We start from the raw sequence: 15,661 nt of genomic DNA on the forward strand, positions 1-15,661 counted from the left end.
CTTACTTGTTTTATGATCTGTCAGACCAGACTCATCTGAAAACATAAATTAGATATGTCACTCCTTTGTGCTCCCATGAATTTCCATATCACTGGGAGTAAAATCCAGACTTTTTACCAAGACCTAAAAGGCCCTAACTAATCTTATTAGCTCTCTGGCCACCCCTCTAACCTGAGCTCATAATATTCTTTTCTTTAGTCTTTCTTCCAACAGTCTCAGCTTGTTCCCACTTCAGGGCCTTTGCACATGCTGATACTCTGCCTGGAAAGCTTTTTCTCTATATCTGTTCCTTCTTATCATCTGACATTTGGGTCTCAGCTGAAATGCTATCTTCTCAGGCCTGTCGTGATCCCACAGCACTCTCAGTCACACTTCCTGGCTTTTTTCTTCATAGCATTTGTCATGACATTGTTTTCATTGGTCCATTATCTGTCTTTCCCCACCAGGATGTCAGTGTCCTGAAGGAGCGACCTTGCTGTCTGATCCAGCACTGCTTTGCCAGTGCTAAGAACACTGGCGGGTAGATTGGTACTCTATGAATATTTGCAGATTGGATGAATGAACAAAGTAAAACCTGAGGCTGAAAGGCTTATGGCAGCCCCATTGCTCTCCATTTGTGTCCCCAACTCCCAAACACCAGACTACTGGCTTCATAGTTTTCTACCTGGGCCTCTGCCAACTCCCAGCCAGGCCTCTCACCCACTCTCGGAGGGTGAATAAATGAAGGTACAGCCCACAAACCCTGGGGTGAAAGCAGTAGCTAGGTTTAGAAGATTCTTCACCTCCAGCCCTTTGTCGAGCCCCCCAGAATCTGGGCTGAGCATGGTGTCTTGCAGCTGTGTCTGATTAATGTATGTACTGTAATGTTCTGCCTGTAACACCATTCAATTCTGTAGCCTTTTAATCCAAGGATATCGATAGGATATGGATGGGATTACCCTACCTCCTTCCTTAGCATCTTGAAATGTCTGAGGCGAGGCCTGAGAGTGTAGGGCTCTGGGACCTCAACAAACTGCAAGTTTTTCTCCCCTCTTCCTGCCCCCTTAAAACACCCAGTGTGTCACTACTTCCAGACCACCGTGGGTACCAGTCACACTTTTAGGGCTGTTTGTTTTGCATACATGCTTCCCTCCACACTCTACCTTCCTGATGATAAAAGAGTCATGAAATCTTCGTCTCCTGACCACTCTATGCCTTTTAATGACTTAACATTTTACTTGATGCTTTTAAAATGCCCTCCCATGTAATTTCCTCTGATTCTACAAAGAAGACGGACTGGTAGGTTTGTCAAGTAATAATCTCATGTTCCGGGTGAGAAAGTGAGACACTGGTGCTGTTGGGACTGTGCTGCTGCACACATTCCTTTTAATGGCCCCAGGCCCCAGCCAGTGAAACCTCCCTGTCTGGGGGTCAATAAAGCCTTCAACTGCAAAGCTAAAATTAAGGTTTAGGGAAATACAAAAGTGGGCTTGAACTTTTCAGACCTGGGCTCTACCCACATCGTGGCTTGGTGATTTTGATCAAATCACTTAAACTCTGTGTTCTTCTCCTCAAAATTAAAACTATTTTAAAACCTACCTCATGGAGTGGCTTGTGAGGGCCAGGTGGAAGCATGTATTTGGAATTGCTCTGTAAACTTTAAATTAGTATAAAGATAGGAAATGTTGTAGACTTTGGTTCTGAGCCCTTATTCCCCATGGGGCAGTCCTAGTTATGAAAAGTCTTAGACAATAATGTTTTTCTCTTACAGAAATTAAACTTGCTTTATAACCTTTGACCTTTGCACAACTGAGAGCCATTGAAATAGACTTCCTTGATACAATGATTATTAAACTGTGGGTAAAGGGGCATTGGGTAATTGGATTTGTTTGAGTTTTATTTTTTTTAGGACCATTTCTATTTTCCAAAGCATCATAAAACACATTTTCTTAGAAAATCTGGCATTAAAAAAAATCACAGCCATGAGCATTTGTGTGCTCACAGAGCTGCCAAATGAAACCTAGCTCTGGTGAGTCTCAAAGTATTTCATTGATGCTCATATGCTGTGTGTTAATTTTTCCTTCTCTTTGTGTTAGATAAGCTATAGGTGGTACCAAATTTAAAATACAGTAGAAGAGAATGGGGAATTTTCTCTGAAAATTGGCTGAAGGATTTAATCTTTTGTTTTTTTAAACTGGTAAAATACACATAACACAAAATTTACCATTTTAAAGTGGACGGTTCAGTGGCATTTAGTCTTCACATTGTTTTGCAACCATCATCATCCATCCACGGAACTGTTTTAATCTCACAAAACTGAAACTCTCCACCTGCAACTCTCCTTCCTCCCTCCCTGCAGCCCCTGGCAACCACATTCTGCTTTCTTCCTCTCTGAATTTGACTACTCTAGATACCTCATATAGGTAGAATCATACAGTATTTGTCTTTTTGTGACTGGCTTATTTCACTTAACATAATGTCCTCAAGGTTCATCCATGTTGAAGAATATGTCAGAATTTCCTTCCTTTTGAAGGCTGAATAACATTCCATTGTATATGTGTACCACATTCTGTTTATCCATTCCTCTTTTGTTGGCCACTTGGGTTGCTTCCACAGCCACTTGGGTTGTTTCTCTTGGGTTATTGTGAAAATGCTCCCATGAGCATGGGTATGCAAATGTCTCTTCAAGACCCGAGATTCTTTTGGGTATATATCTGGATATGGAATTGCCAGGTCCTATGGTAATTCTAGTTTTTACTCTCTGAGGAACCACCATATTCTTTTCCATAGCGACTACATCTTTTTACATTCCTACGGGCAGAGCACTAGAGTTTGAGGAAAAGATTTTCATAGCAGCTCCTTAATGCTGACTTCTCAACATCAGTGTTCCACAAGACTCAGCAAGCAGGCATTGGTTGCCTCATAAGTGCCACTTCCTAGAATCAACAGCTTTTTAAAAATGTACCTCCTGGGGGCGCCTGGGTGGCGCAGTCGGTTAAGCGTCCGACTTCAGCCAGATCACGATCTCGCGGTCTGTGAGTTCGAGCCCCGCGCCAGGCTCTGGGCTGATGGCTCAGAGCCTGGAGCCTGTTTCCGATTCTGTGTCTCCCTCTCTCTCTGCCCCTTCCCCGTTCATGCTCTGTCTCTCTCTGTTCCAAAAATAAAATAAACGTTCAAAAAAAAAAAGAAAATTAAAAAAAAAATGTACCTCCTGGTTTATGGTAGTTCATCATCTCTCAAAAAGTCCACAGGAGAAGCTGTGTTTTCTTAGTGGTTTGTTGTGAAGATAAGCATTCTCTCAGAGCTATCTTCCTGGCATATTCTTCACTTCCAACTGCTATTTCATGATATTGAAAAGTCCAAGGTTGATCACCTATGTGTCTTTGCTCTGGAAAGTTTCTCTTTCCGCAGATTCAGTTCCCTAAAATGAACCTGGGATGCGGCATGGTGGCTGACTTTTGCTTCCATCTTGCAGATGTTACAGACAGTTTAGTGTCTAGTTTCTCAATGATAGGAACTATTTAGAGTGACTGCATTTTAAAAACAGCATCTCTCATCACAAGACTTCAGACAAGATGTAAATTTCCAAAGCCACAAAGCTGTAGCAGCCAAATCATCTTTTCTGATGGGGGCTGGCATCAGGCTTTTCCTGTTCATTAGATCAACCTGCTTTACTGTTCGTGGTCAAATTCCTCATTAGGCCTGGAATGGCTCTTGAGCAAACCCTTAACCTTTTTAGCCTCTAAATAGATACCTATCCTCTCTTTTGATGTTTGGAAAGAGAGAAAGCTCACAACTTGTACTATGTTCCAGTCTCCCATCAGGAAGCAGTTTTGATTATCTAACCTTAGATGCTTTTATGAAGGATTTATTACCTTCTTGCTTTGTGGTTGATACTTTCAGTAAGTCTTGAAAGAAACCTAAGAGAAGACTTTGGAGTGGATTGATTCCTACCTTTTCCTCTCTTCCCTAGTCCCCAATGCCACTTGACTTATTATACTTGAGAGGAGAGAGGAAGGTGCTCAAAAGATCCTTTTTCTAAGTCTGCTCTTAATTTTTCAAAGTACTAGCAATACTCTCCTTTAAAAGCATTCTCAGCTTCCATTGGCCGGGCTAACTCACTCTGTGCCCACTTTGCTTCACGGGTCCATCTTCTCGGTCCTTTCACCGTGATTTCAGCCCAACTCCATGCTCTTAACCTGACTCATTCTTATTTGGGAACCCTAGAAACTTGAGGAAGAACTGAGTTTAGTAATGGGGATGTGATAAGAAATACCACCAACAGAAAAATATGAGTAGATATTCTTCATAAAAGAAGAGATAGAAATTACCAACAATATAGATATATATTTTAAAGTTCATCATTATGATGAATCCAAGGAGAGCCAATTATGAAACAATGGGATGCCATAACCTCTGCCATTAGCTTGGTAAAGAGTGAAGACCCCACCACCTCGGGCTTGATGAACGTGTAATAAAATGGACTATACTCAGATCCTAATCGTTTACTTTCTCTTTTCTTTCCTAAAATACTATTCTGAGAAAATATGGGTATGCTGAAATATTTATCAAACAATCAGAATTTAGAGGAAAAGATTGGAGGGGTATTCTCTAAAAACTGTTAATAGCGGGTATCTCTCGAAGTGAGATTATGGGTCGTTTTTACTTTTACCCTTTGTTTTCTCCGTATTTCCCAAGTTTCCACAATAAACATGTATTACTTTTGTAATAAGGGATCAAACAAGAAGCATGTGTTTTTTCCTTTTTTCTAAATGTAATTTTATTTTAAATTCCAGTATAGTTAACATACAGCGTTACATTAGTTTCACACGTACAATATCATGATTCCACAGTTCCGTCACCCGGTGCTTATCACAAGTGGACTCCTTAATCCCCATCACCTAGTTCACCCACCTCCCCTCTGGGAACTATCAGTTTGTTCTCTATAGTTAAGAGTCTGCGAGGCACCTGTGTGGCTAATCAGTCAGGCTCATGATCTCGCTGTCTGTGAGTTCGAGCCCCGTGTGGGGCTCTGTGCTGACAGCTCAGAGCCTGGAGCCTGCTTCGGATTCTGTGTCCCCCCTCTCTCTCTGCCCCTCCCCCCTCACGCTCTGTCTCTCTCTCTCTGCCAAAAATAAATAAACATTTAAAAAAAATTTAAAGATTCTGTTTCTTGGTTTCTGGTTTTTTTTCCCTTTGCTTTTTTTTTTTTAAGACATCCATTCTTTTTTCAAATGAGGATCTAGCTTAAATATTCCTCCACCTTCTCACCCTGTTCCCCTGGCCATGGGTGTCTGGGCTGAGTTTGTGTGTTGAACAGCTGTCTAGGGGCAGTCATCTTCCTTCCTGCCCATTCTGCCACAGTGCCCTCCAAGGGTCCTTCCCCACGGCCGCTGCCAGTTCAGATCTCCAGTTTCTTCTGTAAGCAGTCCGTCTTCTAAGTAGCTGGTTAGTTCCTGCTCCCTGTTTTTCCCTTGGACGACTGGCTTTTAGAGGTGGATAGGACCTTTAAGTGTATCTTCATCTTATCATATTATCAATAAGAAAAACTTAGATCCAGAGAACAATGATGGTTTGCCCAAAGTATCACAGCAACTTAGTGCAGAGCCCAGGTCTCTGTCTCTTTGTGCCTTTTCTTTCTGTCTGGCGGACCATGCTGCCTCCTCTCACATTTCACTTTATTCAAGGAATTCTGCTTTTTCTGGTCTCATACCAAAGCATTTGAGTAAAACCTAGAATCTCACCCATTCTCACTAGTGTTATCCCAGGCATCTGTGGCTCCATTAGATATCAACAGGTTGCAAAATGCCTGTGGAGAACTTGTTTGAGGTTTGGGATCTTAATGCTTCCTGCACACGTTCCTAAATTTACCACTCTCTTCTCTGCACTGCTCCTCCCCACCCATCCCCTTCATGCCACATAGTCTCAGAGTGTCTTCATAAAACAGAAGTCCTAACACGAGTGATATCAAGGCTGGCCCTCGATTCACGTGTGAGGCCTGCAGGCTCTGGCTATAAACTCTCAGCCTCCTGTAGCCTTTCTCGTGCCTCCCATGATACCCTGTTCTCAAGTTCTTCATTTACAGTGACCAAAAATGAGCCGTAATAGCTTGAGGTGTGACTTCTTCTAATGGCTTTACATTTTGAAGCAACCAAAGCTTTAGTTAAGCCAGAGGACCGAATCTCTAGTGTGTAGAAGGTCTGGGCCACAGTCCTAGCTAGCTCTGTGGCTGACCCGCTGTTAGCTCTCAGGCAGGTGGCTTCACCTTTCTGGAGCTAGTTTCTTCATCTGTAAATGAGAAGGCTAATTGAATAAGATCCGAGGCTCCTTCCAGGGCCAACATGTCTTTGATAACTTGGCCGTTGGGCATGGGACCATGTCTATGTGAAGACCTGTTCTCCTGTGTCAATGGAGACAGGCAGACCCTGTAGGCAGCACGTGAGGGAAACCGTGAAATCAAGTGCGGGCTCTACCATGTCCCATCTATGACTTTGGGCAAGTCACACATTCTCACAGTGTCTATGTCCATTCTTCTTGACTCTATCAGTATTCCCACACCCAGGGTGTTCTGTGAATAATGAATGAAAGTGTTTGACCTTGAACTGCACATGGAAGTGATGACAGTAGTTCCGGTGGCACCTGGGCACCCGCACGGAGTAACTGAGAGTCTTCTGTCATTTCAGTAGTGCTGAGGGTGGGACAGACTGGTTTTGTACATGCTGTCCACCTTACTTAGGCCGTGGCTCTGTGCTCCCACTCCTAGTTTTCTGTCTGCTATTGCTCCGTCCCTGCTCCTCCTTCCCACATTCCAGTATTCAAGTGTCATCACAGATCATCCATGTGAATAGCATGTTACTGTTTGGTCAGAAGATAAGCCTCTCTACATTTGGCAGCTTAGCCCATCCCCACCCTGTTCTATCTCACCACACAACACATGCACACATGTATGCACACACACGCTTTTTTAGCCCCTCACATCAGCTTTTTGCTAACAGCTAATGAAAATAGTCGATTCTTGCTGAGGTACCTGACTTTCCACCTGATCGCCCATTCTCCCCACCTCCCCAGTGAGGCCACAGACATGTGACATAGGGTATGAGAGGAGACCGAGAACTGGGGATACAGAGATTAATAACATACCTTCCCTGCCTTCAGTCACATTGTAAGGGCTGCAAGAGAAGAGAGTGCAGAGGGCTCCAGAAGTTTCCTGATGTGGCAGGGAGGACAGGGAAAGGCTTAGAAGAGATGATACTTGAGTGACCAATACAGAAGGATGGTGGGAGGTATCTCCCATTTTACAGTTGAGGTAATGACAGAAGTTAAAGGAACAGCCTCACGGTAACAACCAGTCACTGGAGTGGCTAGAATTCACACTCTGAATGTGGCTAGCCTAAGGTTTTGCACCTGGATAAACTGCTGTATGAAAGATAAGCAAGTAATTTGGGGTCATTGCTTTTTATCCGTTGCTTCATAAGATTGCAAATATATGAGTGCTGAAAGTGAAAGAAGCAAATAATTACTTTTCTGTATGTGAAAGAGGCTCTTTTGGGAATAAAACAAAAGCTAGTGTTCAGAATAATCAAAACTTGGACTTTTTGGGGAAACATCTTCTTTTTGCCAGTATGCTAAAAATTGTCAGATATTTTTAACATCTTGTCTGCTAATAGAATGTTATGCACGATGCAAGATTAATGCTGATGTGATTACACTGGTATACTTAGTTAGTACCCTGGGGTTTTTTTCCCTGCTGTTGAAACTTGTTTTTTTTTCCTTCCTTCCTTTCTTCAATATAAATCAGGTGTAAATGAGCAATGTAGCATATTGTCATTTAATTCAAAGATAACCTGCATGCCTTATACTCCAAAGATGGTAAATTGGTCTCACATATAAAAATATCTTTTTCGGCAGTATATTAAGTGGAAGAAAGCAAATTACCTTGCCAAGACACTAAAATCCATTATTTTGTTTCATCTGTGTAGTTAAAGATCACCTTAAATTACAGATCACCTAAATTTCAGTTTCAGTCACTCAACGAATATCAATTTCATCTTTACTTGATTCCTGACAGCCTGGAAGAATGCAGATTCATTAAAACGTTATATACACATACTTGAACTTTAAGTCACTTTTTTTTCTCAAACATTTTAATTTTAGTTTTATCTTAATGGCATGGTATTTCTGTGATAGAAAAAAAAAATGTCAACAGGCTTTAACTGGGCAAGTTATAGAATTTATGTGGCCTTAACCTCCTTGCAAGTAGAAGGAGGTTTGAGACCTTAATTCCCTTCTTTCTGTAAGATTCTACGACTCATTATTTTGTTTCAAGTGAATGCTCTACCATTAATAAGTTGAAGGTAAATAGAGATTTATTGATGGATCAAGGCTGAAAGAATCATGAAGGAATCTTCATGTGTGCACTTATCACACATTAAGTTATTAGGTGTGACAAATCTGATGGCTTCTTACGTCCTTTTGTTTCTTAGCCAAATGACATCAAAAGTAATCCATCTGCAGGTGTACGTGAATTTCATGAGATTTGACCATAGAATGATAAGAGAGCCAGCCTGTCACACACTCTCCGTTGGCAGACAATAAGTGATGGTTGAAGTTAATTTAGGCATATTTTGATTCACTTGCTGAGTTATAAACCATTTCTAAATGCAAGTCCAAAAAAAATGTTCACAACTAAGGAAGGGGTATGAACGTATACTTATATGGATATGTTTATGGCAGCTTTATTTTTAATAGCTAAAAACTATTAGAAACAACCAAATGTCTTATCAACTGGTGAATGATTGAATAAAATGTGGTACGTTCGTACAGTGGAACACTCCTACCACATAAGACAGAACAAATTACCGATACATGCCACACCGGGGAGAAGTCTCAGAAGCATTATGCTAAATCAAGGACATCAGACCGAAGAGACGACATACTGCATGGTTCCATTTATAGGAAATTCTAGAAAAGGCAAAGCTGTAGGGACAGAAAGCAGTTCAGTTGTTGCCAGGGCCTGTGGGTAAAAGGAAGGCACTGACCAGAATAAGGCACAAGGGTATTTTGGGGGGTGACGAAAATGTTTTACATCATTTCAGTGGTGCTTACATGAGTGTGTACATTTGTCAAAACTCAGCAAATTGTGCCCTTGAAATTGTTGACTTTTATTCAGTGTAAATTATACCTCAAAAATTTTTTCTTTTTCAAGTTTTAAATTCCAGTTAGTAAGCATACAGTGTAATATTAATTTCAGGTGTAGAATTTAGGGATTCATCGCTTATGTACAACACCCAGTGCTCATCACAACAAGTGCCCTCCTTAATACCCATCACCCTTTTAACCCATCCCCCTCCAACCTCCCCTCCAGCAACCCTGAGTTTGTTCCTATGGTTAAGAGTCTGTTTTATGGTTTGCCTCTCTCTCTCTCTCTCTCTCTCTCTGTCTTCCCTACTATGTTCATCTGTTTTGCTTCTTAAATTCCACATATGAATGAAATCATATGGTGTTTATCTTTCTCTGACTTATTTCACTTCGCATAGTACACTCTAATGCCATCCTCGTTGTTACAGATGACAAGATTTCATTCTTTTTATGGCTGAGTAATATTCCATTGTTTGTTTATATATATATATATATATATATATATATATATATATACACACACACACACACACACACACATATACACACATATATACATATGCATATACATATATACATACACATGCATATATACATATGTATGTGTATATATGTGTACACACACACACAAACCACATCTACTTTATCCATTCATCAGTCAATGGACATTTGGATTCCTTCCATAATTTAGCTACTGTTGATAGTGCTGCTATAAACGTCAGGGTACATGTGCCCCTTCGAATATGTATTTTTGTATCCTTTGGGTAAATTTTTATACTTCAAATTTTATTTATTTTTTTTACAAAATTTTTTGAAACTGTTTATTTTTGAGAGAGAGAAAGAGAGACAGAGCACAAGCAGGGAGGGGCAGAGAGAGGGAGGCACAGAATCTGAAACAGGTTCCAGGCTCTGAGCTGCCAGGGCAGAGCCTGCTGCAAGACCCAAAACCACGAACCATGAGGTCATGACCTGAGCCGAAGTCGGACGGTTAACTGACTGAGCCACCCAGGCACCCCTATATCTCAAATTTTAAAACAAACAAACCTAGGGAAGTATCTTGAATGACTTACAAAATGAACCTCAGTTGGGGAAATAATCATTTTTAAACTTTGAACTTTGAAAGCTTATTTGTGATTAACAGTAAAAGATACTAACAGTATTTATTTTTGTGATGAATCTATACAAAATTTTGACCCCAAAATGTGTTTGCATAGAAAATGATAAATGTTCAGCTTGCTTTAATATCTCACTGCATTTTTGCTTTCTCTTTACCTCTCTGCCCAACCTAGAAAAACTAATTGAGGGACTCAAATCTCCTGACACTTCTCTCCTGCTCCCTGACCTCTTGCCTATGACAGACCCTTTTGGTAGCACTTCCGATGCTGTAATTGGTAAAGTCATCATCTCTGTTTCTTCAGCCCTGCATGATCTATGTGTCTGTTTCGAGAATGATAACTACCTGGTTAACAGATCCCTATTGAATGGCCCTGCTGGGGAGTGGAAATGCCACAAAGCCTCCTTTAATCTCATTTGTTATCACCCCAAATGAAGTGTTTTCCCTGCCTTTCCAGGGGCACCACACTGTTATTTTTGCTTTGCTTGATAGCCTGAGATTTCCAAAAGGAATTTCTTATGAATGAGGAGGAATGGAAAAATTGACATTTAATTACAGAAGCTTGATGAAAGAAGTTGCTTTCAAGCTGGGACCTTACCTTTAGCAGATTCTTCCTTAGAAGGCCTCTGTATGTGCCCCGTATCAGAAACAGAAAACACTTGCCCAGTGGTGAAGCCCCATGAGTAGAGTCTGGGACAGGGGCTTAGTCTGCTCAGTTTGGTATTTCCCTGTGCTTCTACAGCAAGGCAGGTATGAACTACAAGATGTGCAGGGCCCCTGTACTCCAGGGCACATAGTCCTTGAACCCAGGAAAGCCATGACCCTGTAGAGATGGGCCTTCAGCTGCGGGATGTGACACAGTGCAGAATACCTCCCGGCCACATCATGGGGTGGGATTTCAAATGGAGTAGTTACCTTCGCCAGGCACAGAGGATGTCTGCCCCCAAGTTTATCCCTTAAGAAAAGCAAAATTACCAGAAGATACTATGGTGCCTTTCAGCCTATGTCTTCTGACATGGAAGAAATCTGCTGGGTGACTCGTGTTCTACATTTATCTATAAAAACTGAAACTCACCAAGATTAGTTATAGTGGTTAACCTTGCACATGCCTGCTCAATCAGTGAAGCCCAGACACTCAAAGCAGCAGAAATAAAGTAACTTACTGTGCTATCCATCTTGCCCGAGACTGGCATTTTAGACACCTGTAGAAGGAAGCCTTCACAGAATTGTCTGAAGAACGTTTTGACTCCTTTTCCCTTACCATCTGTTCTCCTTTCTTAATGCTCTGTCACAAAAGAAAAAGCCGATGTTGCTGTTGAGAGTCTCATACCGGGACTGGAGCCCCCGGTACCCCAGCGCCTTCCATCCCAGACGGAATCTGTGACCTCGAACCGCACAGGTCAGTCAGGTGTCCTGCAGCTGCATTGTAGTGGCCCTCGGAGCCAGCCTTTCCACCTGTAGCAGATGATCCTGGGCTTAGTTTGCAGCCTGGTTATTCCTCCTAGAATGGATGCTCTGTATGGTTACAGCCCCAGCTTCTCGCTGTTTAGTGACGTGTTTCCTTGCTAAAGAGCAGAGTAATTTTTGGAGCCATGTTCTTTATAGAGTGGTCCTTGGGCTTTCTCTGGTTACAGTGTTTATTTATTCAAGATTCTTTTCACTGGTGGCAGGTTCCCTCCACCTCCTTCCCCAAAGAATTCTGTTGAGCTACAAGGATGGCCTTAACTCCTCTAAGGTGTCTGTTCAGTCTTTCTATACAACCGTGTCAGTGACTTCACGGAGCTACTGCTCTGTGTGTTGACATTCTGTCCTCAGCACAGTGCTTTAATCCTGGATAGCTGGTTTGCTGTTAAATTGTAGGCAGAGTTGAAATCTTCCCCTGGATTCAGCATTGCTTTCCCCCGAATTTCAAAATTCGCTCTTAATAGAATTCCTCAACTGCCCATAAACACAGAGTTGATAACCTGCATTTTTATCGAGTCCATAGTCAACCTTGGTAAAAGAGTCTGATTTTCTAACTTGGAACAGAAACCATTGGAAGTCTAGGAACTGTGAAAATAAACTTACATTTAAGTGGAAAGAAAATGAACATAAAAGATAATGCAGTTCCTTTCTCTTGTGCGTACTTGACTGTTTTCTCTTAGAAAACTTTCCCAGAGAACAATTTGTATGTGAAAATACTTGAACTCTGAATTTTGCCTTCCTTCTGTTCCTTAACTAAAAGTGAAAGTCATGTGTCCAGAGGAGCAATTCAAATTTAAAAAATACTAGTAAGAAGCAAGATTGTTTTGTTTCAAATGGGGATCTAGTTGAGTTCTAGAAAGTATTGTTTAACCGTGTCATATTCTGCTAATAATAAGTCAGGGACAATCCCCTCCTAGTCAACTTAGATACTTCATCCTATAGTACCTTTTCCCATAAATGTTTAGGGAAAGTTTAAATGAAACTCTTTAGTTGCAAAGTCCTTTTTCCCAAATAGCATTTGCTGAGAACTAAGTTGCTGAAGTTTTATTGGCATCCAAATCACATACTTGCTTACCCAGCAACCTCTGAGCAAAGAATTATTCCATATTTATATGTTAATGTTAAAAGAATCTAGAAATATATCTTACTATAGATGAAAATTCGGCGGGCTTAATATGTTACTTTTGGTTTTCTTTTCTCGCCTTGGCTTATATGTATAACATGTAAATGCCGTAACTTAAAGGCTAAGATCTAATCTCATGGTATTGTGTGTGCCATTTAATGCCATCACTGACCTGGGATGCTGTTAATCTGGACTCAGATTCTCTCACCGGGGAAGATTCCCTGATTGATTGCTCCTTGCTTTCTAACCCTACTACTGACCTGCTGGAAGAGTTTGCCCCCATAGCGATATCCGCTCCAGCCCATAAAGGTAAATGCTTTCCTGTCCTCTGGGGCACGTGTATCCTTAAAGGAGATCTGAATGATTTCTGAGAATTTTTCTTACCAAAAGTCTTTGGCAGTGAAGTTTTTTAGCCCCCTCCTCTCTATGGAAAACTTGAGTTTGTACTCTTAGCCTCTGTGTTAGAATCCCTCTCAGGAAGAGTACCTAATAAGGCTTAGACAACAGGTTGGTGTAGGCATTGCTTTCTGGCAGTCTCCTGGAATGCACATAGTCCATGGTCTCCATTAAAGGCAGAGCTACGTACCTTTGCGGTCCGCGCATGTAGATGGTTGCGTTGACTATCCACTGACTCCCTTTTATTATTAATTAATACGATACTTGTTAGCCTGAGACCTTAAAATTGTTTCATCAAATCCGATTTAAAGTTTTTGAGTAGGGATTGCTATGTTAAAGAAGCAGGCCAAGTCCTCAAAGTCAGTCTTCAAAGATTGAACTTATAAAAGTTTCGAATTTTGAGTCATGATTGGTTACTAGATTTCTCTTTCTGATCTACCATTTTCACTTCTTACTCTTGGGTTAATACTGGTGTGAAATGCTCCTGGACAGAAGTAGCTTGAATTGGGCTCTCTTCAGTGAGTTGTTCGTAGAAGTGAGAGGCACAGAGCCTGGCTTACTCTATGCAGGCATTCACTAACCTTCTTTCTGTACTTGGGTAGTGAAATTGGTTTTCTGGAAGGAGCACATATATAGAAGAGGAACAATGTAAGTTTCTTCTGAAGGAAATTCAAGAAGTAAGCCTCCCTGAGATGACTAAAAAACAGTTAGTTTGGGGCTCTCAGGTGTCTTAGTTAAGTGTCCAACTCTTGATAACAGCTCAGGTGTTGATCGCAAAGCTGTGGTTCAAGCCCCTTATTGGGCTTCACGCTGGGCATACAGCCTACTTAAAAAACAAAACAAAACAAAACAAAACAAAATTAGTTTATGGTTTGCAGTGGTAAGAGCTGAGGTTTTGTTTTTACCCTTGACAACATTAAAATGATTATGTTTTTATAGAGTATGTGTTTTTAACCAATTATGTCTGGCAGGAGTGTGTCAGCGGTAATGTGTAATTACAGAGAAGCATCATTTGCAGAATAGGTGCTCAGCTAGCGCTTGTGCTGGTAGAATAGTCTTTATCAAAATGGAGAAGGATATCTAACAGACTTCTGCTTGAAATCTGCATGTGATCTTGGGCCCCAACATTCCCTGAGGCATCAGAGTTGTCGGAAAGTCTTTCTTCCCAATCATAGGACAGCAAGTCTTTTCAGAAAGATTTTGTTTGCCTTGTATACAGCAGTTACTACTAATTACCTCCCCCCTGCCCCTAGCTTTGAGTTTCTTGAATATTGTTTGTTAGTCAGGCCCCTGTTTGCTCAATAAGGAAGATAAATGACTAATTCCTGTGCCTTTGTGAATTACTGACGTTGAAGAGAGATTTCACAATAACTACAATTAAAGGTCTTAAAATGGTAGTAGAGATCATTCTATAACCCTTCTCCCTAATCATTTATGAAAGTCTTAACATGGCCAGCCTGAAACCATTTTTTTTCTGTTTCCCTATTTTTCAGTTTTGCTACCTTTGTTTCCACTCATGAAAATAAGCATTTTCATCTTCAAAAACAACAGTGATTGTATAGGTGGAACTTTATGCCTCTGACATGTTCTCTCATTTGCTAATCTCTGCCTCTGTTGTTTCTGCTTGTGTACTTGCATTCTGTATTAAGCTGCAGAAGATAGTAATCTCATCTCAGGTTTTGATGTCCCTGAGGGCTCGGACAAGGTGGCAGAAGATGAGTTTGACCCTATTCCTGTATTGATAACCAAAAATCCACAAGGTAAGAAAGAGAGGATGGGGAAAAGAGAAGAACTTGGCATCACAGCTGTTTACAAAATAGTAATGTGCCTAATCTGCAAGAGGGAAGAAAGCATCAACACTTAGTGAAGGGAACTGGGGTAATGACAGGCCTTGGGGCTGGACCAGTATAAGATAGAGACACAGATACAGATGGAGATGTAGTTACCTTAAAACGTCACTGTGGTGTTTATTCAGAGAGAAGAAAAGTATTTAACTCTTTGACTAAAACCCGGTTTTACAAAGTATCAAGCCAAAAATAAAGTGACCTTTAGTCAGTAGAAACCTGAAGTCATATATACATATATTAAAAAAAAAAAGCACTGAAATTTTTTAGCATGATTTGAATAATCTATAATAAATATTCTTCCCAAAGAGATTAAGCATGGTGCTTTGATATCATTTGTATCTTTTGGACATTTGTGGAGCATCTTTTTTCCTCTTTGATGGATTATAACCATTTGAATGTGCCATGAGACACTGAATTACCATGGGACCATCTCTATATTTCTTAAAGCATGTTTCTATCGCAGTGGTCTTAATAACAGATTTTTCCCCAAAGCAACAGCTGTTGATTTTTACTTTATCAGGGAGATGAGTCGACATCATGAGGAAGTTAGTGTACAGCCAGCAGTTCTCAGGCAAAATGTATAGGCATTTGAAAACAGCA

At 40.9% G+C, this 15,661-nt stretch overlaps 1 protein-coding gene across 17 annotated transcripts in view; it reads left to right on the forward strand.

The window, feature by feature from the left end:
• Positions 1-15,661, forward strand: part of AAK1 (AP2 associated kinase 1) — a 172,172-nt gene that overhangs the window by 140,125 nt on the left and 16,386 nt on the right. For 9 of the 17 annotated variants that reach the window (XM_086700932.1, XM_086700937.1, XM_086700933.1 and 6 more), the window contains 4 exons: positions 10,407-10,508; positions 11,529-11,630; positions 13,017-13,127; positions 14,864-14,974. The exons of 4 other annotated variants lie outside the window; for them this stretch is intronic. In XM_086700932.1, the coding sequence (XP_086557058.1) occupies positions 10,407-10,508; positions 11,529-11,630; positions 13,017-13,127; positions 14,864-14,974 (426 nt within the window). The remainder of the gene's footprint in view (positions 1-10,406; positions 10,509-11,528; positions 11,631-13,016; positions 13,128-14,863; positions 14,975-15,661) is intronic. 4 more of the 17 variants (XM_086700938.1, XM_086700939.1, XM_086700940.1 and 1 more) reach the window with 4 other exon arrangements.

The sequence above is a fragment of the Puma concolor genome, chromosome A3 (genome assembly GCF_028749965.1).
Source record: "Puma concolor isolate L17-30 chromosome A3, mPumCon1.1.hap2, whole genome shotgun sequence".
Lineage (NCBI taxonomy): Eukaryota > Metazoa > Chordata > Mammalia > Carnivora > Felidae > Puma > Puma concolor.